This window comes from Leuciscus leuciscus, assembly GCF_965113295.1.
Source record: "Leuciscus leuciscus genome assembly, chromosome: 9".
Lineage (NCBI taxonomy): Eukaryota > Metazoa > Chordata > Actinopteri > Cypriniformes > Leuciscidae > Leuciscus > Leuciscus leuciscus.
Window position 1 is genome coordinate 33623246 of NC_138733.1, and position 27977 is coordinate 33651222.

A 27977-nucleotide genomic window follows, 5' to 3' on the forward strand; every position below is an offset into this window, starting at 1 on the left:
GTCGTATAACTACTCGTGTAACTGTTTTTAAATAGGGAAAACATTGATGTGTTTGGTCACTTCTAAATTCATTGCTGTTAGATACCATTGAATATACTGGGCTAAGCTAAGTGCTATCAAAGTGTCACCGTGCGCCAGAGCGATTAAGTGCACACACTGAGATGAGAGAGGTATGTATCAACTCGTCTTAGTTAAGGGAATAACATAGTTTAATATGAAAAAACGGTGGAGTATCCCTTTAAATGTGACGAGACAGATCGTTGTAGCGCATCAGTTCAAGCAGGAGCGAGCGCAAGTCTTTTCTTCCACTTTAATACAAATTATATCTAGAAAAACATGCATTAATATCACAAGGTAAGTTGAAAGATACAGTACAACTTACCGAAATCCGTATCATGTTTCATGTAATCACTCAATCTGTGTTTCAACCGTGGAAAGATGTCAATCAAACAGCTTGTGAACAATATCACTTAAAGGTGCTCTAAGTGATGTTGGGTGACGTCACTTCTTGTTGACGTTCAAAGTATTGTCAAACAAAACGGAGGCTTGCTCGACCCTCCCTCCTCCTCATCCACGCCGCACTAACCCCCCAAAACCCCACCCCCAAATCCTTCTTGTCGGTTATTGGCTGGAACAGTTTGTTATGTTTTGTGGTCCAGGTTGGCCCAGTTTGTTTTTCTTTACTGTAATCTTTACAGTATGTTACTGTTATTAATAATGCATAGGCTGCTATCAGCTGACGCGGTCAGCGGTCAAATCTCTCCAACCACTACCATTCTCTTATTAGACCGTGAGGATATACAGTATACACACGTGTCATTACTCAGTAAGCATGCTCAAACTGCTCGCAACCCTCCCGCCCTCACCACAAAAGTATCAAGCATATTATTGTGCACCTCCTGGCTGCCGTCTTCTTTTGTTTCAGATTACCAAGGCTTTCAAGTCCTAGCTGTCACGGACATCATTGCTGAGAGACACTCATCCTCATAGCCAAGCTACAGTATAGATGTCCCGGGATTTACTGCCACGTCTACACGTTAACACGGTTTTGCTTTAAAGACATTACTAAAGTGTCTTAATCATCTGTTTATCACTCAAGCTGATGGTTCAATGGGGGGTTAATGCTTAAGCTCTGTATGCCATTAATCATGAAGCAAGAACCCCCATAAGGAATCATACCGCCAAAGATAATTGTGTTTAATAAACTCAAGTAACTCGCCAAAGTGATACTGTATGAATTAAGGTTCATACATGCTAGTTTCCATGACAGAGTTAAAAAAATTATAATAATAATAAATACTACTGGAGCTGCCAGTTTGCTAAGTTTCAAATGATTGTTAAACATCAAGCATAAACTATGCAAAAGCGACAGCCCTCCCGCCGCACCCAGTGTCCGAATTCACTCACTCGCTTTCATTCACTACTTCAAGTGCACTATATTAGTGGGGTAATGTAGGGAATAGTAAATGAGGGTAGGCAATAGGGGGCAATTTCCAACACAGCCCAAGACCTGAAATGGATGTCAAACAAAGGAGATGTGCAAAATGTGCATTGTTGGTGCAGACCCCCTTATGTCTAGCAGTGGCAGGCAATGTGTACACTGGCACACGTCATGTCCATAGCCCAGTAGTATAAATCATAAAAAACAATACAAATGTATATCCACCAAACAGGTGGATATTTTTTTTTTTTTTTATTATTACCTGGGCAAATCATTTGGCCTTCCACCAGATATATTATCAAATGTGATTCTACCATTAAGGAAACTGTTTCAAATCAGTTCACTTCATGTTCTCAAAATACAATACTTCAAGCCCAGTAGTATAAATCATAAAAAACAATACAAATGTATATCCACCAAACAGGTGGATATTTTTTTTTTTTTTTATTATTACCTGGGCAAATCATTTGGCCTTCCACCAGATATATTATCAAATGTGATTCTACCATTAAGGAAACTGTTTCAAATCAGTTCACTTCATGTTCTCAAAATACAATACTTCCATTAAAAGGAGAAGTAATTCCAAAGTGTTTTCCCGCTATAATTCACCAGTTTGACACCAGTTTGACACAAATAAAAACGCAATAAGGAATTTAAAGTAAACAACAAGTAACAATAAAACAATAAAAAAAAATGACCTTTTAAGATAAAAGTACAGCTTTAATATTTTATTATTATTCAAAAATTAATTTTAAATGCTGTATTTTTCCATAGCAAGCAAGCCACATGTCCACAGATCATATCATCTCAAATACCAATATTAAATACACTATTATTCAAAAGGTTTGGTAAGATTTGTTTTTGGGTTTTTTTATGTATTTGAAATAAGTGCGCACCAAGGTTGCATTTATTTGATCAAAATACAGTAAAACACTAATATTTTGTGAAGTTTAGTCATAATTTTAAAAAACTTTTTTCTTTTTGAATATATTTTAAACTGTAATTTATTCCAGTGATGCAAAGCTGAATTTTCAGCATCATTACTCCAGGGTTCAGTGTCACATGATCCTTCATCCTGGGTTTATCAGTTATCAGTGCTGAAAACAGTTTGGTCAGAAACCGTGATACAGTTTTGTAGGATTCCTTGATGAACTGAAAGTTCAAACGAAGAGCATTTGAAGTAGAAGATTCTTTTAGTTTTTGTAATATTATACAATAAATATCTTTAATGACAGAATCAGTTCGTGATGAATCTTCAACGTTAGTTTCTACCAACAAATTCACTATTAGATCATTTTCAAGCTGCAATCTAGTCACAGTGAAACTGAAAAATGAAATGGTGTGCAAGATAAAAGGACAAAACCTAAGATGTGCATGATTTTAAGATGAACTGCTTTGTGTGCAATCTAATGATCCTTCATCCACATTGCACTCCTTTTGTTGTGGTTTACTAAGTAAACTGTCATCCTTCCTGAGAATCTTTTGAGTTAAATGACACTTTCACGTCTGAGTGTGGATATCTTTGTCTCGATGTAGGTCAACATGTTGCTCATTCGTCTTTGCTGTCCTCTGTCGTCACTGTCTCTCGTCACATCTGTTTTCTTCCTGAGGCTCAGCTGGTTTCTGAAGGCCTTGCAGAAGATGAAGTATATAAGTGGATCCAAGCAAGCATTTAGCACTGATAGTAGGACAGTCAGCTCCTTCAGGACGTAGAATGCATAGGCTGTGCAGAGTTTCGTCTGAGGTTTGATAAATGCGTAAGGCAGTCGCACCAGATGATAGGGCACAAAGCACACACAAAAAACAAGCACTAGAACTAGCATGTTGCGTTTAGACTTCCTGAACTTATGGCTGCTGGATGTGGTCTGTGTGGACAACTGAGCTTTTCTGACCTTTTGCAGAGTCCCCCAGTAAAGAGCAATCAGAGACACCAGCACAAAAATGAAGATCACCATAGACACACTGTGAGTGATTTTGTAGACCAAGCTGAGCTGAGGACTGTGGAAAGCCTCACAGCCGATTTTCTCAGGCTTATGAATGTGACCCCAGGAGGTCAGGAGAAAGAAGATCAAGTAGATGGAAGACATGGCTAACAGCGAGAGCCATGTAGCTGCGGAAACGTGGCGGGCGGTACGAACCGTCTGCAGAGAATGAGTCTCCAGTGGCCGGACAATCTTCAGGTACCTGAGGTAAAAAAAAAAAAAAAAAGCTAAAATGTGTTCATGCTTGTAATTCTATTATGTTTATTTCTGAAGAAAGCTGTGATATCATGGCTTGGAAACAAATTGCTCACACATTTCTTGTCAAGTACACGGTTCAATGGTTTTGAAAGAAGTTACTTATACTCACCAAGGCACATTTAAAATACATTAAAAAGAGTGATATTGTGAAATATTATTTCATTGAAATGAACTTTTTTCTATTAGAATTTATATTAAAATTTATTTTATTCCTGTGATCAAAGCTGGATTTTCACCATCATTACTCAAGTCTTCAGTGTCACAAATTACTATACTTTGCTGATTTGCTGGATGTAATAATGAATGTTTAATAATAAGCATTAATTATTATTATCAGTGTTGAAAATAGTTGTGTTTATCATTAAAAATTGGGCTAAGTAATAATAATAATAATAATAATATTCATCCAGGGCACATCAAATTAAACATAACAAATACTGTTCTTTTGAAATGTCTAGACAAAAATATTAGGCATGCAACACCTGTTTTCAATACTGATAATAATGAGCATTTTTGTAATTATTGATCATAACTGAGCACCTACTCATTTTTAAAAATACATAACAATTTAAAACGGTTACTTTTTTAAATGCAGTTAAATTGTCTGTTAATGTTGTTTCCTCCTGGCTGTTTATTAGTTTCCACACACTTGTTTCTTTTCTCCTGTACATTCCCTGTGTGTTTAAGCCTTGAGTTCTTTCTGTTCAGTGGGGTCTATGTTAAAAGTGGTTGTGTTATGTACTCTCCTGCGATCTCCTGAGTGTTCCTTGTCGTTTTATTAAAGACTGTCTTTGTTCTCTATCACTTTCGTTGTGTGCTGCATACGGCAACAGATCGTGGCAATTTCACAATATTACTGTTTTTACTGTATTTTTAATCAAATGAATTCTTGCTGAGCACAAGAGATTTATTTTAAAAAATATATTATAATATCTTAATTATTCCAAACTTGGAGGTCAACACAAGTAGGTGTTGGTATGTGTTGCATACCTGTTTGCAGCAATAAAATCCATGAAGAGAATGCTTGCATACATGTTTATATAGAAGGCTGTTGCTCCAAAGCTGCAGTAAATATTGCGCATAATATCTGAACTGTTGGCATAGTTAGCAATGCGCAAAGGTAAACAAAGACAAAGGAAGAAGTCAGCTGCGGCCAGGTTCTTCATGTAGACCGTGACGCTGGACTGAACACGCTGATTAGTGCAGAAATACACACGCATCGTGATGCAGTTCAACACCAGACTGACCAGAAACACTAATGAGTATGCAACTATGAATACAGGATGAGCTTTGATCCCTGAAAATTCACAGGTCGTATTTTCTTCAGTGCGAGTGGTGTTTGCTGTGGTGTCATCCAGGGCATTGGTGAAGCTGGTTAGTGGAACTGCAGTTCTAAGAATTTGTGAAACGGCTGACTCCATCTAGAAGCACAAGAGAGACAGTTTAGTCACCAAATGTACCAGTTTAGCAAATTTAAAGACATTTACATTCATTGCATGGATTAATTTTTTTATTTGTGCAAAGTGCAGCTTCAAAGTGAAATATGTTGTAACACATAATTCATGGAATGCGAAATCTTCACAAGTGTAAGATTATGTCTATAAAGCATTAAGATTTATTATTAAATATATAGCTTTTTGGTGAGACAAAAATGATGCTAAACCATTAAACATATTTAAAGGCCAAATGAAATGCCTTGAAACACGTAGCATATTCAGTGTGTTGGCGTCATTTCCACTAAAACAGAAAGACAGAGCTGGACATATCGAACGGCTCCTCCCCTTTTTAAAGTATACAATAGCGTTTCGTTTACATGTCACATCTCGCCAAAGCCACAGTTTCCTCCTTATCTCTAACCGTTTCTCCTCCTAATCTCCTCCATATCGCTTCAAAATATAACATACTGTGCAGAATATCTCGCATATGATCCGCTCTGTATGGTGTCATGTGGACCAGAGCAGAGTGTGTGCGTGCGTGTGTGTGCGTGCGTCCTGCGGCGGTTCGCGGTACCCTAACGAGAAACCAGACTTCAGTCGCCACAAAGGAAAGCCTATTTAAACTGTCTGACTCGTTCCCTATCCCCTATACAGTGCACTGTGTGCCATTCACGTGTGGAAAATAGTAAATTTGTGAACAAGTGACCGATTTTAGCCGCAGCTTCGGCGTCTATGTATAATGTAGGGGGCGGGACGCTTCAGATTCTAGAGAGCATTTGATTGGACAGAAAATCTGATGAGAAGCTGAAGTGCAGAGTGATATCATCAAAATCATTCATCCATATTGGCTGAAGTGAAAGACTGGAAGTTATATCTTCTAAATATTCGCATATTCGCTTATAAATAACCTTAAGGCTAACATATTCCCAACGCTATCTCACGACCAATGCGTACGAGTGATAAAAAGGTGGCTAATTCGTACGAATTTGTACGATTATTTTGTCTAAACCCACGTGATGGGTAGGTTTAGGGGCGGGGTCAGGGGTAGGTCATTCGTATGAATTTATACGAATTGGGCAATTCGTAAAATATGTACGATTTAGCAAAAATCTTACTAATTTGTACGAATTAGCCACCTCGTAGAATTCGTACGAATTGCCGTGAGATCAGGCTGCGTATTCATACTGTACTAAAAGAAACAAAAAAAAATTACATTTTGATTTCATGGGGACTTTAACCATGAAAATGTTCTGTGTAAGTTCTTATTATGCTGTCACAGAAAACGCCTGTGCATAATTCTGGGAAGGTAAGTTTATGGTAAAAAAGATAGCAAAAACAAAATACATTATGGAATGTTCTATACACACTCAAAAATATACTGTATATACATTTTTTTTTATTTTTTTTTTTAAACACTGTAGTGTTCTGGGAATGTTAGTTTATTGTTATAAAAATAAAACCTACAAATAACATTTAGAGAACATTCTGTCAAGGTTATCTAAAGATTTCCGTACCTCTTTCCCTGTGATTTCTTGCACTGCGCATACAATGTAGCCTAAATGCAGTTGTCAATACCTGAATTTTTCAGGAGTTAATTCGGTTGTAAAATACAGTTGTCACTCCCTAAAATTTCTGTACTGTGTGTGTGTGTACTAAACGGGATTCAGTTCTAAAAGGTGAAATGACAACCGAAGTTAACTGCAGTGTGTAGTGTCATCCACTAGTGTCATCCACATGAAATACAGAATTCTAAATTTACACATGAGCCTATTATTTTTGAAGTTGTGCAGTAACACTTTAACTGAGCTGTATTTACACAGGATATGTTCTTGCACTTAAAGACAGAGCTAAATATAAAGCGTATCGGATGTAACAGAACACATCACATGCTTTTATCCTGATAAAAATCTCACCACTGAGAAATATGCAACACAACAGCTTAAGACATAATTAACTTTACAGTGTTAATAAATAGCATATAAGTAATTCTATTTGCAGTTGGGTTTTGTTGCTATTTACACTGAGTTTAAATAGCATCAATTGCAAATAGCTGCAAGGCTGCTGCTTTTGAAAATAATGCGATAGATGCATCCTGTGCAAACAACGCCTAAGTCTTTGTACAGACTTGATATCACACTTTGATTAGCATATTCATTACGTCATTGTGCCTCGTTTGCATGTGTTTGCTTCCCTCCTACTCTCTGTGCACACATATTGTATTATTATAACACTAACACGCTATATTTTCATGTAGAATAATCACTCAGAGAGAAAGTTAGAAGTGACAGAATGTCTTTCTTTGTCTTTTGTTTGTTTTTTCTCACAGCACACATCCTCTGAGTAACAAACCACAAGGAGGATATTCCCTTTTCAGTCTGGGATGACTGGTCTAATCTGAGCCTTATCTGCCCGTCAGTTACCATGCGGATAACTTGTGATCTGTTTGTTAATTGTTAAAAATCGCCAAATATATGTATATGTGTGGTGTTTTCACCCTTTAACAGAACCACTTGCCCACTGGCTGCATTGGAGCTGTAAATGTTTCGGCCGATTTATCACTGGCCTGACAGGTCACACATGCGGATGGGATTGTGTGAACAAGATAGTCCATTCGTGGCCATCAATAGAGCTCTCTCAGACGCTGTTTGGTTTGCACCAGCCCCTGATGTCCCTCATGCGCCAGGTGGATGAGGCGTTCCCGCAGTGCAATAGGAACAATCAAACGATTCCCTCTGCAAATCAATGGAGATTCCAACAGCCAGTTCATGTCTAACCAGTAAGTATGGACGTAAGTCACTGGAGACAGACTTTTGCAGTTTAGGCCAACCTGTCTGAATTGTCTGACGTAACTGAGACAGTTCTGGACAGCCCTCGCATTCAGCTTTAAAGTCCACTAGCTGTGTGGGAGAATGACCTGGGTGTTTCTATTACCGATGATCAATGGGATGAAATTCTAAGATTAGTTCATTGCTCTTCCATATGTGCCAGACATGGCCTATTGCAATGTAAGGTGCTCCACCGAGCACATCTAACTAATGCCAGATTGGCAAAAAATTTCCCAGATATGAGTGATGCTTGTCATCGTTGCAAGCAGTCTCCTGCTAATCATCTTCATATGTTCTGGAGCTGTCCTCGGATGACAGACTTTTGGTCCAATGTTTTTGATACGCTTAATAATGCTCTTAACATAGAGTTGGACCCCAACCCCCTGACTGCTCTTTTTGGCATTCCTTCGAGACCTGACTTGACTATCTCATCTCGCCAGGTTATTGCCTTTACTTCTGTTTTAGCTAGACGAGCCATTCTTCTCAAATGGAAACATGTGACTCCCCCATCGCACGACAGGTGGATCTAAGAAGTTTTTAGCTGTATAAACCTTGAGAAGTTAAGATTTTTTTTTCTTTCAGGATCCCTTAAAACTTTTCAGAAGACCTGGGAACCTGTCCTAGACTACATAAAAGGTTTACTGTGTTCTCCTGACACTAATGCTATTACACAATAATTGACTGTTACTGGAAAGAGGAAAGACCAATACTAGAGAGAGGAACCGTTATTCTAATCAATTTATTTGCAATTATTTGGTTATGATTACTTATTTGTCCTTTTTTTTTTTTTTTTTTTTTTTTTTTGGTTGGGAGGGTTCTGGAAGGGTTTAAATTGAGACAGTCTGTAATTTCTTACTTTTAATTAAATGTATCATTATGTGTTGTCTTGTTAAATACCAATAAAAAATAAATTAAAAAAAAGTCCACTAGCTGCAACGCAGTCAGAAAGGGCTGAATTTCTGCGATTTCAGAAATCAAATCCTGTTCAATGGATACAGTGGTGTCTGTGTGGCTCAATGGCATACGGGAGAGACAATCAGCCACACACCTTTTTCTACCTGGACGGTACTGTACATCATACTGGAAGCACAGGAGCCTAGCAGACCAACGAGCTACCCTCATGCCCGCTCTATTCATGCCCTTTGTGGAGAGAAGAGTATTAAGGGCCTGATGATCAGTTCTTATAGAGTGAAACGATGTCCCCACACACACGCTCTCCACTTTTCTACCGCCCAAACACACGCAAGCACCTCCTTCTCCACAGTAGAATATTTCCTCTCAGACTGCAAGCCAACCTCGTCTAGCTTTTGACGAACATCTTTGAGGTGCTTATCATGGGCCTCCTGAGAATTACCATACACTATAATGTCGTCTAATTAATTATTTACCCCTTCCAGCTCCTTTAGGACCATTTGCATTATTTTTTGGAAGGCTGACAGCGATGAAGCTAGTCCAAACGGAACCCGAGTGAAACGGAAAAGGCCTTTGTGCGTTATGAACGCAGTCAGGTTACGACTGTCAGGATGGAGAGGCAGCTGGTGGTAAGCAGAGCTCAGATCAGTTTGACTGTAATGTGAAGCACCTGCAAGCTCTGTAAACAAATCATCCATGTGAGGTAATGGGTAGCAATCCATAATCACACTCTTATTGGGTTCACGGAGGTCTACACAAAGTCTAATGTGTCCATCACGCTGACGTACCACCACCAACGGACTAACCCATTCTGAAGCATCAATTATGCCCACTGTAAGGAGACGATTAAGCTCAGCGGACACCTCCTTGTGGATGCTGAGAGGTAAGCGTCTCAATTTTTGACGTACTGGTGTCACTGTTGAATTAACTTGCACTTTGTGGATAAATCCTTTCACACATCCAAGGTGAGTAGCAGATACAGGTGATACTGTGTACACAGGACTTGTGGAATGCTGAGTCATATGAAGAGGTGCAGGTGAGAGTCCACATTCATTGTCTATGTGCTTTACTTTTCCGCTTACAATGTCCAGGTTCAGCAGTCTTATTAAATCTAACCCTAGCAAGGGAGATCCTGCAGTCACTACATAAAAAGTAGCTGGAACCACATTGTAATTTGCTGATACACCCACAAATGCTGATAAGCAGCCAATAACTGGTAGGTTCTCTTTTGCACAAGTGACAAGTTTAATTTTCTTATACAAATCTTCTGGAAGTATGGAAACTGATGCGCCCGTATCTACAACCAGTTGTAACTTATGTTTATGACCTCCTGGTGCTTCAATATTCACTTCAGGTGATCTTATCATTGGGTGTACCAGATTGTTTTACGTTATCCACACAGAGCACAGCTGGAACTACCACCTCTCTTACTTCACTCACTGTTGCTTTACACACTCTAGCAAAGTGTCCTTTTTTCCCACAGTGTCTGCATGTCACTTTAGCAGCAGGGCAGTTTTTATCATTTGCCAGATGTTTGTCCGATCCACATTGTCGACGTTGCTGACCGGTCGTTGTTTGTTTTCAAATTACTCCAACAGTAATTTGTCCTTTACTGCAATCAACGACGCATTTGCGATCAACCGATCACAGAGCATTTCACTCTCCATTTGCCCCGAACGCACATGGGCCTGCTAACGCTCTTAAGGTGATGATACACAGGGCAACTTTTTGAGCAATGTTGCTGGGCAATCTTGCCGAGCAATTGTTGCTTGGGCACTTTCCCATTGAAAATGGGCAATACATTTCTATCTGGATCATTTAGATCGGTCATGGGCCCTGTGTCTCACCTGGTTGCCAGTTGAGGCAACATTGCCCAGCAATATTGCTCAAAAGGTTGCCCGGTGTATCATCACCTTTAAAGCAGGTTGCTCTTTGCACACGTTGTCTGAACGTGTGTCAGCATGCAACTACGTTAACTTGCGTTAAGTGCAGCCATTGCTTCATCAAAAGCAGTACCTTGGTCTGGCGAGTATAAAACAGGCACTGGCCTTCCGTCCCCAAGCAAAGCAGCAAGACCGCTCGTCTGCGTCTCTCCGGCCTTGCATCTCCGGTTGCCTGGATGATTATCATGTAATTATGAAAGATTTTCTGCCACGTTTCAAATGGAATCGGTGGCTCCAAACCTAACATGAAGAAACGGAGGCGGGCTCGGCACTGAAGCACTCATCCTCGTTGCCAATTTGTGGTGTTTTCACCTTTCAACAGAGCACACTCCATGCGGTGTACAACTCACACATCAAACTTTATTTTTCTTCATCACATTACTCAACACAATTCCTCACTAGAGCCCCTAGTGGTGCAGATCCACATTAATGCGTTATAGTTAGCAATTACTATGAATTGAACATCAAGTATTGTATGCTTCTCAACACAACATGTATCCAAAATAGTTCTGTCACGGGCAGTCGCAGAAAGGCACACGAAGAAGATTAGTTCCAACACGAAGTTAAATAAAGATCAAGCATGCAAACAGGCAGAGCAACAAACACTAAATGTGAAAGTAGACCAAACGGAGAATGAATGTGAAGGATCAAGTTATATAGCAAACACAAACGAGGATTGTTAATAGAACACAGCTGTAACAAGGAACACAAATGAGGAGCGAGAAGGAACAATGATGAGAATGAAAACAAACTAAATATGAGTCCATGTCCATGATAATGAAACTAACAGAACATAATGGTGACAAGCTCCTTGTTGCAAAAAAAAATATATAATATAATAATAAAAGTTGCAGCAAAATTTTGAAAGTTGCTCAATTTGGTGGCAAAATTCCCAAATTGGCAACACTGTCTGTAGGCCAGTGACTGAGCTGAAAGTATTCATGAAAATGCAAAAATAATTATATCAACAGTCAACAGATTTGTTGAAAAATCTGATTTAATCTGTTGTTGTCTTCCAGTGCTGAGAGCTGCATAATGAGACATTTATCAAGGTCAATGACTGGTAAAAACAGTCTCTTTAACAAAGTTCAGTTCTGTTCACAGGGGCCACTTTAAGGTGTGCTTTTCTGCGCCACAAATGTTCATGCTGACACTGAAACTGTTGTGTGTAATCCAAAGCATTCAACAAAATGTTTCATTAGCAGCACAATGTATTATCAAGTACATATCAGACAAAGTAATCTATTACACAAAATGGGACAAGATGTCGTTGGAGGAAGGACAAATAAGCATTGTAATCTACTCTAGTTTACTTCACGCTAAATTACTTTTCTTGATCTTTTGTTTCACACGGTTTATTTAACCACATAAACCAAAATGGTAAATGTAGTATATTGGGATTACATCCATACTATACACATTCATACATACTGCACACTATTTATAAGTTGTGTCATGGTAATTACACATACTACATGTTGAATATATTTAACATTTTAAGAAGTTTCCATCATAATTATTGAGTACACTGAGAAGTAATACTGTAAAATAGAGACATCAAAATGTTTTGTCTTAACAATGAATGCATGATATGAAAAAGATGCAATTTATTTGTGCATTAAGAAATGACCAACAACCAACAGCATGTTTATGGTAGAACCTAAATTGCAATTAACAAATTAGCTAATCATATTTATATTTAACTTACTTGAAATCCACTTGTACCCAGGCTGTCCAGTGTGCTTTGATCTAGATGTTTCATCCTTTTCATTCACTTCCTTTTGTATCATGTTAAGAGGAAATTGGGGTTTGAATGCGTGTGTGTGAGTTAATGAGTCTGAAACCATGAGAACAAAAAAAAAAAGAAAAAAAAAAGAGCAAAGCCAGATGGTTGGGTTGTGACGTGTTTGGGCGGTTTTTGCAAGACATTGAAGATACATGGTTGGTTGCAGGGCTAAACTGTGTAACATTTTTTATTTTTTGTAATTTGCAAGTCAAAGTTTGTTTTTGTTTGGTCCTTATTTAGTTCTCAATATGCAAATGATTTGCTGTAGCTGTGGGGCATCCTGAATAATAAGCTACTGTCAATATCGGTCTCAGCCAAACAAAGAACCTTGCACCGAATAATGTTCACTAAAATGATGAGAACTGGCTAAAATCGGTCAGTTCCAATCCGTTTTTAAACCTTCGAGACTGCTCACTTGTGAGACTAGTGTCAGTGACATTGTTTAGGGGTCCTGTAACTTCTGTTGTATACATATTGCTGTGCTGACTTTTCCATCTAGTGGAGTCTCTTTGAAATTACATCCATTCAACAAGCTGGAGCAACAGTGCATTAATGTAACATAAAAATAACCCAGCATGAAAGGTAGCTTTTATTGCAAGCCAAGAGATGTATGTATTACCTCCTGAAGTGGCCAGGGCCAAGCTCAAGGAGGGAGGAACAAATAGTAAGTGTGGCCAATCGAGCCCCCAACGTAAAGATAGGGGAGCAGGATGTGAGGTGAGCTCCTCGAGGGCAGCCAAAAAGAAAACCTGGTGCCTTTCGGCCCTGGTCCTTGAGCGTGTCTGTGCCAAATATGCCATCTTGTGCCCAACTCCCGACAACTAATCCCACCACTACAGGTGATTCGGGAGGTTGAGGAGTCCATCTTCGCACATTATCGACTCTTCTTCTACTGTAGGTCAGTTCGGTCGTTTCCCTGCCAGTCATCTGTAAAAAAAAAACAAAAAAAAAACTTGATCAACATTGGGAACATTGGTTTGTGGTAATGGATCTAAAGGTTGCCTATTTAGACATCATATTTTTGCCAGAACAAGGGATGTTCCCCCCACAACTAATCCTACCCAAGGAGTTTAAAGTGCGTATCATATGCACGTAAAAACTCATTCAACGATAAATACAATGCATGCTATAGAGACATATTTCATGAGATCGGGTTGGATGGCCAATTACACGCTGCAAAGTTTTGGAAGTGACATCTATCTGTAAATGCAGGATTCACTCTCGAAATTGCAACTGAGCACATGACAAAAATATGGCATCATGTCAAAATAGATACACAGATTAATAGATTATTAGAAAAATATTAGTATCAATATATTTTTTATTTGTAAAAGTGATGACTTGTAAAATCTTAAATGTCTCACTGTACATTGCTATTCTTGTCATGGTGGAGCTGTTGCTTACACATTATTATCGCACTAATTTCACATACTTACTGATTTGATTCTTAATTGTCCATCACACAGTAAAATGTAAATATTTAGTTTTAGTAAACTTAAGCTTAAGGTCGAGTAAATGTTTAATTGTCCATCTGATTAGTGAAATAAAAATGTGTATTTTTTAATAAAGTTGAGGTTCAGGTAAACATTTAATTGTCCATGTAATTAATAAAATAAAATTGTATGACTGCAAATCCATTAAAATAATTTACAACAACTACAAACATCTAATGAATTGTGATTTTTATCAGAACATGTTTATTATGATGCCTACATCTCATTTTAACAATGAAAAGTAAAATGCAGACAGTGATGTATGTCCAACAACAATAGATGTGCATAGTTCTGATCTACTGTCTAAACATAATAAAACTCACTCTTAATCATAATATGGTTCATTTCTATTAATATCAAAGGCTATATGCTTAATAGGAAGCTCTCTTTAGCCCTATATTCGCACGGGATAAGTATTACCTGGCGACCTCTAGTCATTTGTAATAATTGCGGAGGTTGTCTGTGATCTTAATCCCGTGCGAATCGGCCATGTCTGTCATTTGTAAAGTAAAAATTCCCCCGCAAATGACCTACCATATTTCGCCGAACTCCGAGGTCCTGTGATAATATTAGTCCCGTGTGAATCGGCATCTCTGTGATTTGGCGGGTCGTTTATAATTTGTCAATGTTTTTTTTTTTTTTGTGCGCTTTTTTATCCATCTTTCGCGAAGAATGGAGATTGCGTTGGAGTGTTTTGATTGTATTTGGGTGCGGGGTCATGGCTATAGCCTACACTAGGGCTGCACGATATTGGAAAAAAAAAACATTGCAATATTTAGAACATTTTTCTGTAAGAATTTGGTGAACGTTCTACGCAATACAACTTGGCGGCGCCCTTAATAGATATTTGTTTGTTCATTAGGCTATAATTCCTAATAATAAGTTAAAAAAAACTCTCTCTCTCTCTCTCTCTCTCTGGTGCTGATGCAGTGACGCGTTCATGTAAACGGCACCTAAAAGCTGTCACTAAGAACCAGCAAAAGTAATGATTCTGAATATGTAAACTATTGCAATGAAACATTTTAATTGTTTATTAATAAACAAGTGTTTTCTGTGTCGGCTGCAAAGATGACGATAGGCTACTGACTCACGATCTTCAGTATCCTAGTGAACGCGCTGGAGAGAAATGCACATTTAATTTTATTTTGTTTTGAATGGTTTTGTTTAAAAGTAGAGATTTCTGTAGATAATATATATATATATATATATATATATATATATATATATATTTTTATTTTTATTTATTTTTTTACGTGTGTGAGGAGAGTAGGCTACCATATACACTGAGTTTCGGTTCATGGATGATAGCGCTGTTCAGTTGAGGCGCTGGCGCCCTCCGTGTCTTGAATATCTATATTTACTTCTTACTTATTAAATCCAGGAAATTGGATAATAAAACACTGATTAAAATTAAGATACAATTAATACAAAACGAAATTCGTTTTAAAGAAAGGCTTTGTGCTTTCTGTTTTAGGTATCTGTGAATGTTTTAAAGCAGTCTTTTAGTGCTGCGTTCAGAGCGGTCGCGACCGTTATGAAGAACGGTCACGTTTTCCTCATAAATGCGAACACGAAAAATAAAAGACAAAATACTTTTTAAAAAAGACAACCATCCACAACTTTATAACACTGCAGTTAAAGTACCTCTTTTTGTAGCCGAAATAGTCCCAAATAAGCGGATCGTATAGCTATAGGATTGCCAGTGAATGTTGGCTGTGAGCGGTGAGCAGCGGCACATTGTTCCATGTTCCTTACAGACATGTATAGCAGCATGCGGTAAGGAACATTCTTCTGTTTATGTTACAGCTAGACCTATAATAACGACAAGATATTTCCAAGCAATAGCCAGTTGACATCATATCTGGGAGATATTTCAGTAATTTCGAGTAAAATCACAGGCTTCGTTTATCCCGTGCGAATGCGCCATACGAAATTCAGATATGGGTGGGTAATTTCTAAATCACATGAGGTCCCCAGATAATACTAATCCAGTGCGAATAGGGCTTTTGACACATTTTGTATCGGGGGTCCCTGCTCCACGTCTCTATCACTTAAAGGGTCCTTGCCCTGAAAAACGTTGAAGACCCCTGCTTTAGAAGGACATTATGTTGGGAGGCCGCCCTTGGTCGGTCTTGACATGTCTTGGAACGGACCATCTGATTGGTTTGAATGTGTTTGAATGTGACATGGCAAAGCGGAGGTATCAAGTGGGTGAGGTGTTACCTACCTACAGTCTATTCACACAGGAAATCCCACCTCTCGTTTTTTTGCGCGTTCCGCATTTGCAAATAAGTCTGTATGAATAAATAATTGTGTAATGGGAAGACTGATTAAAAAGTAGGTAACATCTCACCCACTGTAAAAAGGTATCCACTGGAGGCACGTGTAAATGAGACCCCAAGTGCAGTTTATTATAACTAAAACATAACATGAAACAAAAACATGACGTGGCATGGAAACAAAAACCGTGGCGTGAACTTATCAACAGCAGAACTCCAGGAAACAATACTTGACAAAGACACATGGCAAACAAGAGGGCTTAAATACACACAAGACTAATGACTAAGGGACACCTGTGAACAATGAAACAATGAACCAATGACAACATGACACATCAGACAAGTGAACACATGGCAGGATCACATGACTACAAGGGATCACATGACAGACAAGGAAACATGACATGAACAAACCCAAAAACAAAACCGTGACAGATCCCCCCCTCTAAGGGCGGCTCCCGATGCCCAACAAAACCCCCCCAAAAAAACAAAAAACCCCAAAACAAAACCGTGACACCCACTTGATACCTCCGCTTTGTCATGTCACATTCAAACTTGAAATTACTTAATCATTAATATGATCTGTGAGGATATATATTGAGCAATCAATCTGTTTGGTGAAATTAGGAATGTAGCAGCGCTTGGCTCCTTAATAATGGCAGAGAGTCTCTAACGGGTGCAATTGTTTTTATTCTTCTAGATTCAGCATGAGCACCGTGAAAATTAGAAGTAAACACACAAATAGCTTGTTAAAGGGGTGGTATAATGCCCTTTTCACAAGATGTAAAATATATCTATGATGTCCCCAGAGTGTGTGTGTGAAGTTTTAGCGCAAAATACCCCACAGATATTTTTATATAGCAAGTTAAAGTTGTCACTTTTTGAGGGTTTGCAAAAACGCACCGTTTTGTGCCTGGCCCTTTAAATGCAAATGAGCTGCTGCAGAGGGCGGGGTTTCAAGAGCTCGTGTGTGTTAGCAGCTGCTGTTACCTCACGCAGACACACTAAAATGACAGAAACTGTTCTGCCTTTAATGTTAAACGGAGTCAGATAAGGATGGAGAGACTCAAGAAGAAGTGACAACATGTAGAATGCAACAGGACGTCTCTGAATGGTTAGTTGATGAATTTATGTTGCTGATGTGGAGTTAACTATCTTCAATTAGGATATTCTGTCATGATAAATCTATAAATTGCTCATATATGAACTGTTGTGAGATGCACACAGAGCGACTTTCTATTGCATGTGAAAAGATGGATGCTAAAGTTTGAGCTGACTCACAAATGTACTCTTATACAACAACTTTTCCTCTTCTCAACATGGACTGCGTGTTCCTGGGGGCGGGGTTTATGTAAATTCTAGGGTTAGTGATGTCACTAACCCAAGAGGAATGTCGTGTAGTCCCAACCAGCCGTTTGTTGTAGTCCTTTTCTTTAAAAGCAAATCTCTCCCTTTGCTTTGAACTTTGAGCGTTGTAACTTTGCAGATGTTGTTTATGCTCAAACAGCAACATTACACACTAACTAAAGTTAGAAAAGTGAAATCACACTCAACCACCCCTTTAATGAACCTTTAGCATGACACAAATACATTTTTAAACTTTTACAGTGCATCATGTATTTGTATGTATGTGCAATGCACATTAAAAATAACAACACATAAACAATAATTTGCTCACTTAACACATGCAGCTTTCCTGGTACAAAATACACAACAATACAATTTCCAGTAACAGTCAATATAGACATTTTACATACTTAAAGTCTTTCCGTCTCTTATACATGGAGCCAAATAATACACACCTCGCTCCGCTCACCAAGGGTGCAAACTTTAGACTTGCTGCTTTCCTGAATTAGCCGCTAGCTTGAAGGTCTCTGAACTAAAATAGCACACAAATGTGGACATAAGACAAAGCACAAAAATATAATGAAAACGGAATCACATAACTAGTTAATATTGTAGAGTGAACAGCACCAGGATTCCACAACCTCAGTTAACTTACATATGTCCCTGAGCTTCTGAGATGAGAGAAATCAGATGAGAGCAAACTGTTGATGGATACAGGTTCCTGGGCTCACAGCCTCAAACCCAGTCACATGAATGACCTGACTGTGAATGCATTACCTCTAGCGGCCTCCAGTGGCCACTTAGAAGGAACATATATTTCATATACAGTAAATGAAATATGAAATTTGTTACTGCGTTCTCATGTTTATTATTTTGGAATAAATGTAAAAATGATGAGAAATCTTGATGAGAAATACACTTTGTTTTTGTCACGATCACATTAGTTTGGACTCATTATGATTCGTCATTGCTCCGGCAAGCTCCGCCCTCCCTCAATTGCTCCACCTCTGCCCTCCGGATCCCCACTTCCACCTTGGGGGGTCAGAGCTGCGGCTCCATCCAGGGGCGGCGTTTGCGGCCATACCCTAGCAGTCAGAGTTTTGATAAAACATCAGCTAATGCTCGTTAAAGATTTTAGTAGGGCTTTAACCCCCCTAAATTTCCACCCAGCCCCCCTAAAAATTTGCTATTAACTGTACACTAATTCGTGATCGCCTCATATGTCATTAAAAGTCATATGAACCCGGCTCCTCCCCGTATTATCTCCGCAGCGTCAGAACAAAAGCAGAGGACAACGTGTGTGCATTTATTGATAGATCGTTATGATATGGCTACATACATGCATCTGTGTAGTTATTTGTTTGTCATAAATGCGTTTACATAATACGATGCTGTAGCAATTCAACACGGTTTCCCACTGTAAAATCTGGGCTTCTTTATTTATTTATTTATTTCATCCAAACGGCATGAGACTTTGTGACTTTTTCTTCTCTTGCTATACTTCATACTTAAATTTTTTTTATTATAATATAAATTTGATAATAAATCCAAAGGCAAAACACGCGATAAGTGACCATTCACGATGAGCGCTGCCCTTGATCTTAACACCAACTTCTCTGATTGGATCCCACTTCAGAAAAAAACGTGTTTTTATTATTATTTTAACAACGTCCGATAACACAATGGCAGATTTTAAATGAACACATACATTATTGCAAAAGTATTTTTATAAAAATAATTGTGTGGAGTAAGGGTGCGCAGCCACAGTTTATTGCATCACTTTATCGCAAGTCTTTTTGATTAGCTGTCAGATACTGAGTAAAAATGAAAAGAAACAGGCCTATTCAATCTTCCCTGGATGTATTTTTAACGAAGAAATTAAATAATAGCAATCAGGAGAATAAAAAAAAAAAATAATAAAAAAAATAGGACTGTAGTGCTGTCAGCAAAATGTTACAATTTAACTTCGACAAAAAGGCAAGGCATGTGTTTTTATATTTAATGCTGTTCACTGTGAGTTTTAATTAATAGTGTAATAGAGTTAATAGTGCATCGTGCATTTTGTTTGGTATAATGTGAGGTATATCGTTCGGTAATGTCGTTGTTCTATGTAGGCCTATGCCCAGAGGGAATGCCATACTCTAGGTTTTTGTGAAACGCGGCCGCCTATTATAGTCTTCGGTCTCTCTCCACCCTATCAGCTCTCCTTTTGCCCGGTGGGCTTCACCTCTTTCAACGTCGTCGCCTCCAGCCGTCCCCAAGGTGACGTCACACTTCCATACACCATGGCTCCTGCGCCGCCGCCATGGAGCGTATTCCTAGCTGTGGCCTGGGTCTCCATCTGCACGTCCCTGTTCACAGCATTCCTTGGCTATCTCCATCATCATCAATACCCTGGACTTTCTACGTCCTCCTCCCGGTCGTCCGTCCACCTCCAGAACCTCCTCCTGCCTGTCTGTGCCATTCCTTCGCCAGCCCTCTTCGCCATCCCCTCATCCTCTACGTCTCCTCTTCTCCACTGCGTCAGGTCGTGCCCACCAGGAGGGGGCGTTCTCTCACAATCACGTTAGTTTGGACTTATTGAAAAATTATGGACTTTGAAATTATATTCAGCTGTGCACTCATCGATCACTATCATTATCACCTGTATATATGTTCTGCTTCAGTTCAGTGTCTTGTCTTTTGTGGATGTGTTGTATGTTGTTCGTTTGGATTACCCGTTGGATTTATTAAATTTTACCATATTGCCTTCATCTTCATCATCGTGTATGTTTATACAACCTGCCCTGTGACAGTATTAATAAGTAGTACAATAATTGCATTATTAATGTAAAAATACAAAATAGAATTGTTTTGGAGGTGTTTGCTTGATAGCGTAATGTTTATTTAATATAAAAACTGTCAACATTAAGTGTAAATGGAACATGAATTCACAAAAACCAAACAAAGCATAAAACAGTGAGGCCTCATACAGAACACCACTGCACACCACTAGCTACAATTATATATACAAAGGCGGCAGCCAATGAGGATTCTCCGCAGGTCAACATGCTGAAATACACTGAGAGGGGTGACCCATACCATACATAATTAAAACACTTATTATAGAAAACTATCATGAGTAGTCTTCCTCTCATGTTCATCTTAAGACAAAATTGTTGATCTGTTGACATTCTCACAAAACAATTTATAAAGTAGAATGTATAAATGACAAATATTTCAGGAGATGTTTCAAGTTTGATCTTCACTGGATCTTTGAAAATCTTTCTTCTTTCTGAGGTGGGCTCTAAAGTCCTTGCAGAACATGAAGTATATAAGAGGATCGAAACAGACATTTAGCACTGAAATCAAGATAGTCAGCTCCTTCAGGATGTTTATTGCTTGAGCTGTTGTACAGTCACTGCTGAACACGTAAGGCAGTCTCACCAGATGATAGGGCACAAAGCACACGCAGAAAACTACCACTAGAACTAGCATGTTGCGTTTAGACTTGTCAAACTTATGCCTGCTAGATGTGGTCTGTGTGGACAACTTGGCTTGTCGGATCTTTTGCAGAGTCTTCCAATATAGAAAAACCAGAGACATTAGCACAAACATGAAGACTACAATGGAAGCACAGTGGATGATTTTGTAGGCCACACTGAGCTCGAGACTGTGCTGGGATTCGCAAGTAAATTCACCAAGCTTTTGACCTCGGGCTGTCTGAAGAAAGAGAATCAAATAGATGGAAGACATGGCTAACAGCGAGAGCCAAGTAGCTGCGGAAACGTGGCGGGCGGTACGAACCGTCTGCAGAGAATGAGTCTCCAGTGGCCGGACAATCTTCAGATACCTGAGATGACAGAGTGAAATAATCAGAATGCTGTTAATATCAATTTGCGTTCCACTATGAGATTAATTCACAGTGCATAACATACACATATATCAATCCAGGCTTGGAAAAACATGCCTGTGGTGATGTTTATGCATAATGATATTACGTTGCTTCTTGCACTTTTCACGACATTGAGTGGCTCTAAGCGCGTCTAGAATAGAATAGAATAGAATAGAACAATGAAATGTTCGGTGAGTGGCACTAAAAGGTTAATGCTCTAATGTACTATCTACAATCAACCTGACCCTACACCTTACAGATAGTTTTAACAAAAGCAAATGTGAGATAAAAATGCATTTGCTGAAGCAACCATGTCATTTTTATTTTAACTTGCTTCAACAAGTCTTTGAGACTATTTAGAGTGACTTGTTTATCACAGGATTCAAGCTCTCCACATCTGAATGCTGTACCAGGTGAGTTACCAAGCAAGTTCACAGCATCTGAAAAGCCATATGCACAAAGCTGGTTATTTAGTTTACAAATTATCCAAAATGTTAAGTGTTTTGAGGTCATAACATAAAATCGTGCAAGTAACAGCACAAAAAAAATAATTTGCATCACAATAACTGTATTGTGATTATCAAAAAATTTTAGTAACTAAACTGAATTTTATTAGGTTTAGTGGCAACATGTTACAATGTTTACATGGTACAATTTCTGGTAAGCTAAATTTTTTTTATTATTTCAATTCAATTCAATTATTGTGATTTGATTTAATATTGACTCATTTGGATAAATATTAGGTAGGCTACACAAGATAGGCATTAATTTTTCTCAAGAAAAAAAAACAAAAAACTCACCTAATGCTGTAAACATACACAGATCCCTATCAGCTGGCAGTATTATTTAAGGTTAAAAATAACTAATTTATATTATTAAATATTATTATATATTAAATATAATGCTTTTTTTTTATTATAATAACAACTTTATTAAATGATATAAAAACGAAAATGAAAAAAAAAATATATATATATAGTACACATATTTAGCAAAATACTCTCTATAGCTCTTTTTTTCTTGCCAACTAACGTGCTATAGCCTATATTATGGTCATCAAATGGCTTTCCTGAGGTAAATGTTATGTGACATAATTGTTCTCCAGCTGTTTTATTGACCCCTTTGTTTGATTGATTGGTCAATATTATGTATGAGGAATATACATTTCAGTAAGTTGTACTGTATCTTTCAACAGTGTTCATTCGTGTTTATTTACAATTAGCTAGAGATGATCGGGTCACGTGCCGCTAGGGATCTGTCACGTCACATTTACAAGCGCCAAAACGGTATTTATTGTTTGAATTTCGTAATAAAAGTGACAGAATCTGAGAGCTTTTTTATATCATAAGTAACCTGCTCTGTCTAGTCTGTCTCCGTGTCCTCTTTGCTTCTCGAATTTTCTGTGCGTGAGAAAATGGATGTGTGGCGTGAGAGCGTGTGAAAAGTGTCAATTGCGTGTGTTTACGCATTCAGGGTGAGAGTTGGCAGCTCTGCAATTGTTTTTATAAGTCCTTGAATGTCAAACTTACTGCCACAAGTCATTACTGTGTGGTTGCAAAAGGTGTTCTGGGTGTTTTTTGCACATTGCAATGTGGTTGCCTTGGTGTTTTGGGTGGTTGCTAGGTTACTGGTTCAAACTTACTAGCCAAATCAGCATTCTTTACTAAGAGAATGTATTTGCATTTTTCCCTCAATGTTTTTAAAATATGGTACATAATGGACATTTTAGTTAACACTTTTGTGTGATTAAGTGTGATCAGATGCATTTTAGAGACTTGGGGTACTCTGTACAAAGTGGTCTCTAAGTTTTCATTCAAAATATCTTCATTTTTGTTTTGAAGATGAAAAAAGTCTGAGGGGTTTGGAATGACATGAGGGCAAGTAAATGATGACATGATTTAAATTGTTGGGTCAACTATCCCTTTAAAGGCTAAGGTCCACTCTTAAATGTAAGTACTTAGGTTTTTTTTACTCAGTTTTATCATTAACCAGATTAAATAAGTGAGTTGCATACCTGTTTGCAGCAATAAAGTCCATGAAGAGAATACTTGCATACATGTTTATATAGAAGGCTGTTGCTCCAAAGCTGCAGTAAATATTGTGTATCTTCACGGAATAGTTAGCATTGTTAGCAATGCGCAAAGGTAAACAAAGACAAAGGAAGAAGTCAGCTGCGGCCAGGTTCTTCATGTAGACCGTGACGCTGGACCGGACACGCTGATTAGTGCAGAAATACACACGCATCGTGATGCAATTCAGCACCAGACTGACAATAAACACTAATGAGTAGCTAAATATGAAAACCAGGTGGGCTGAGACCTCTTTAAATTTACAGGAAACTTCTGTTCTGTTGGTTATGTTTGGTACTGGGGAAGAGTTGAAGATGGTAGCAGTCGCTGCAGACTCCATCTAGATACACAAGAGAGACAGATACCAATGAGAAAACATTCTAATTTTCAATGTCATATACAAACTTTGCAATCTACTGTGGCAAAAAACTTGCTGTAAAAACAGCCAAATTATGACAGTAACAATGTTTTACACTGGAACAGTAACATACTATAGGAAGCGATGCATTCTGGACAATATTTGCAATTTACTATAAAGCAGCCTATTGCAATTTACTGTGAACATGTATATATGTAGAGTCCACACTCAGAAACTGTGCCCGAAATTGCCCGTTATACTCTTTTGATGCCTGTGTATAAATCATTCAGTTGTTCAAATAATCAACACAATATTCTGAATATGATCTTTCAGAATATGATTATTATACCACTTAAGTGATCTCATGATGTAGTTTCTCAGAGTTACTGTAATTCATAATGTGAAGTTCATCATTTCACTCTTAGGGCCCAATCATACACCCAGAGCAATGTGGCAACAGGCGTGACCCAAGTGTTTTTTGCTATTTTCAGCCTGGCCCAGTTATCATTTTCATGACCTGCGCCACAGTGTTTAAATAGCAAATGCATTTGTGCCTATTTGTGCACCCATGGACATTATGGTCTGAAAGCGAGGTGTGTTCAGGCACATTGTTGCCTTGTTGCTATGTTGAAACAACTGAAATAGACTGCGCCATTAACCAACAAAAACCTAGTCTAAAGTCAATGGCGCAGTATATTTTTATTTATTAAAAGGGCGCATTAGTAATATGAGCCTATAGGTACATTGTGCTTATTACACACAAAGGGACACGCAGCAGCACACAAACATGCCAAATATAACAAATAAAGGATTGCAATGTAAAAGATTATTATTGTGTACATAAAGATATGGTGGAATCCAGCTTGTCCCGTAGATGGTCTGCTTGGTCGAGCTTTAACCTCGCGCACGAGCAGATCCGTTTCCTCTCTGGAGAAGTGTTCAGTCTTTCTGCATGCAAATTCCGCCATGTAAATGGCGAAACCGCCTTTTAAAAGGAATAGGAGATGAGACTCTGACTGGTTTATTGCACGTTACACCCAAAAACACACCTATTACTCATTAAGAATAGGGACAACCCTTTTAGACGATGCGCTGGGCGCGCCGACCATTTTAGCAAAAGTGGAATCGGACACGCCCTAAGTACACTTGGGCCATGCACTTTAGACCATGCACTTAGATCTTTGAAATAGGGCCCTTACAATCAGTGATTAGACTTTGAATGATATTCCTGAATCAGGCCACTATATCATCAATTGTATGCAGCCAACGTCACCTGATCTTATTTTCTCTTTATTTTCCTTGCCATTGCAAATGCACCTTACAAACACAGGCATTGCAAGCCGCACCCCCGCGTCCGGGTATATAAGGCAGCGTGCGAATACTCAGATTAAGTTTTCAGCTGAGGAGCCGAGACGGGGTCCCGGTCGTGCCAGCGGAGGTACAGGAGGTGTGGCAATGGGCGTTAACGTCTTTCAGGGAACAGGGATTACATTAGTAACATAAACGTTCCCTATCTGTCAGTCATGTTCAACATTAATAACGTCAGTGACTGAAGAATTGGGATCCCTATGGAAGGGATCAAAACTGCTGCCACCTCCAACTGGTCCCCCCGCACCTTCTGGGGTGGAAGAAGGGACAGGGCTGTGCACAGAGAATGTCCTTCAATTAAGTTTCTATTACCCTGTACTGTGAGATTATTGGAATACACTGAGAAAGTGTGCCTATTCCATCTGGAAAGGAATGCTACGGAGACTACTATCCTGCCCTTAGGGAGGAAAACATATGGAGTTACAAATATGGACTGACCGCTAGGGCAGTGCTACATATGGAAGATCTCTGTAGTAGATCCATCCTTGTTCAGTGGTGGAGTCAATACCGTTACAGAGATGACTGAGTGGACTTTGCTGAGGGAAAGATACAGGCACATCAACAGGTAATCAGTAATGTGGAAGAATACACAGATGGGAAGACACCGGCTCCACTCAGATATTGTAGAATTTTGCGAATGTTTTAGGTGTCTCCCAGCCTGCAGTTCTGCATATGTCTGCCAAATAGGCTCCCTGCGCCAACGCCCAGGAGGAAGCAACACTCCGTGTTGAGTGAGCTCACACTCCCAGGGGGCACGGCTCATTTGGCATTGGAACGCTAAGACGATGGCGTCCACTATCAAGTGGGCCAATCTCTGTTTGGAGACAGCCTTTCCCTTCTGCTTGCCTCCATATTAGACAAAGAGTTGTCGTGAGGTTCTGAAGCTCTGCGTGCGGTCCACTGACAAACGCAATGCCTGAACAGGACACAGCAATGCAAGGGTTGGGTCTGCCTCTTCCAAGAGCAGCGAAATACACTCTCACACACACATATATACCACATATTTTAAAAACATTTTTATGTCAAATTTATATTTATCAGCAATAATAATACATTTCTGTCATAAGAAAAGCTACTCAGCTGATGGACATTGTGTTGCGTTGTCATGGGAACATCCCAGGTGAAGATGATGAGGAAATTACATTGTCTTTCATTTCTCCCTTCACCAAGTGCGTTCCAAACTACATAATGGCACGCAAGTCCCTGCGCCCTCCAAAGTCCCGGTTATAAACCCAAGAATTAACAGAATGAATTGACAGAACCATGACACCAATAGTGCTTGATGTATTGCTATGTTAGAATTTAAAAGGGTTTCTGTTCTGACTTGTGTGGTTTACCAATGTGCCTCTGGTTTAGTCGAGGATATGTCAAAAAAACATGCTATGTGTTGCTTTATTTAGAAGGCAGTGACTACGTAGTTGCTGAAGCAGTGTCTATTTGCTTGTTATATTAGCTCATTCATGTGTGATATATTGTGATGTTACAGTAATGTTTTTAGTTTTAATTACACATGAAGTGTTTTCCACTATTACGCATGAAGTGTTTGAGCAGTGTTTGTAGTTTAATTGTATATCAAGAAATATTCTGTTAAGTTGACTCAAAAGAAATGTTTACTGTACTTACATTGTATAAATATTAGTTTTTAAACTTAAATGGTTCAAGGCAATCGATATCCCCAAATGAAATTAACTTCCATGGAATTTATTATGGTAACATATTGTAAATTAGATTACTGTAGTAGAACTGTAAATTAACAGTAAACTACTGGAAACCCCTGCCAGTTGTTACTGTTAATTTGCAGGGCAGTGATAATCCTAATGAAACGAAATCAAATGCTCATAAATAACTTCAAAAAGGTATTGCAATTTATTTATTTTGCATGTGAGGTTATATATTAGACAGTCCAACATATTTTCACCTACATGAACTTGAAGTAAAATAACCTATTTGCCAACAGTAAATTCACATTAAACAAATACTGCTAACATAATTGATCAGAGTACAAATATTAACGATTAACAGCATAAATCATTGAAGAGGATATAACAATATATTGTATAATTCCCCTTTTAACAATAGGCTCCTATAATTTTACTTATTATAAATCATAATTTGATGTATCAATCAAACTTACTTGAAATCCAATTGCAACAAAGCTGTCCACTTTGGTGCAGTAGTTTGTCCTTCAGTCACTTCAATTTCCTTCTGTCGGTTCATGCAATAAAAGTGTGAAATATGAAGGAGCTGCAAAAGAAGGTTGTTGGTGATGTGTGTGAGAGGCTGGTATTTTGTGGTGAAAGAAAAAAGACAGATGCGTGCTGGTTATATTAATACCTAAAGACAAAATGATATGCCGAATTCATATTCATGTGGTAAAGCATGATAATAAAGGTTATTTGTAGGTTTTGATACCTTTTTGTTGTAACATTGAATTATTGATTTACAGACACTTTTATTACACTTATTAAATGAAATGTATTTTTGTTATGTATCATTCCTTTCTATATACAGGGCAAATTTGTTGTAAATGTCCATAAAGAAATAATATAAATGTCATAATAATAAGAATAATAAGAATAATAAGAATAAACTTTATCCACAGTTTT

The 27977-nt window shown here is 38.4% G+C and overlaps 2 protein-coding genes across 2 annotated transcripts; both read right to left on the minus strand.

Annotated features, from left to right (window-relative positions):
• Positions 1–2154: 2154 nt before the first annotated feature.
• gpr206 (P2Y purinoceptor 14) lies at positions 2155–12649 on the minus strand. The gene is made up of 3 exons (XM_082180680.1): positions 12506–12649; positions 4672–5102; positions 2155–3625 (listed from the first exon to the last, which is right to left on the minus strand). Exons 1-3 carry the CDS (start codon positions 12566–12568, stop codon positions 2929–2931), a joined length of 1191 nt encoding a protein of 396 aa, XP_082036806.1. The 5' UTR covers positions 12569–12649; the 3' UTR covers positions 2155–2928.
• A 7914-nt stretch (positions 12650–20563) lies between these two features.
• Positions 20564–27648, minus strand: LOC309506749 (P2Y purinoceptor 14-like). The gene is made up of 3 exons (XM_082180706.1): positions 27506–27648; positions 23591–23985; positions 20564–21534 (listed from the first exon to the last, which is right to left on the minus strand). Exons 2-3 carry the CDS (start codon positions 23983–23985, stop codon positions 20934–20936), a joined length of 996 nt encoding a protein of 331 aa, XP_082036832.1. The 5' UTR covers positions 27506–27648; the 3' UTR covers positions 20564–20933.
• Between the last annotated feature and the right edge of the window lie 329 nt (positions 27649–27977).

Excerpts from the sequence above, each read along its gene's own strand:
- gpr206 (XM_082180680.1), bottom strand. The coding sequence starts at position 12,568 with ATGAAAAGGATGAAACATCTAGATCAAAGCACACTGGACAGCCTGGGT. Across the intron at positions 5,103-12,505 it reads TGGGTACAAGTGGATTTCAA|ATGGAGTCAGCCGTTTCACA; the intron begins GTAAGTTAAATA and ends TTGTGCTTCTAG. Across the intron at positions 3,626-4,671 it reads GATTTTATTGCTGCAAACAG|GTACCTGAAGATTGTCCGGC; the intron begins GTATGCAACACA and ends TTTTTACCTCAG.
- LOC309506749 (XM_082180706.1), bottom strand. The coding sequence starts at position 23,985 with ATGGAGTCTGCAGCGACTGCTACCATCTTCAACTCTTCCCCAGTACCA. Across the intron at positions 21,535-23,590 it reads GACTTTATTGCTGCAAACAG|GTATCTGAAGATTGTCCGGC; the intron begins GTATGCAACTCA and ends CTGTCATCTCAG.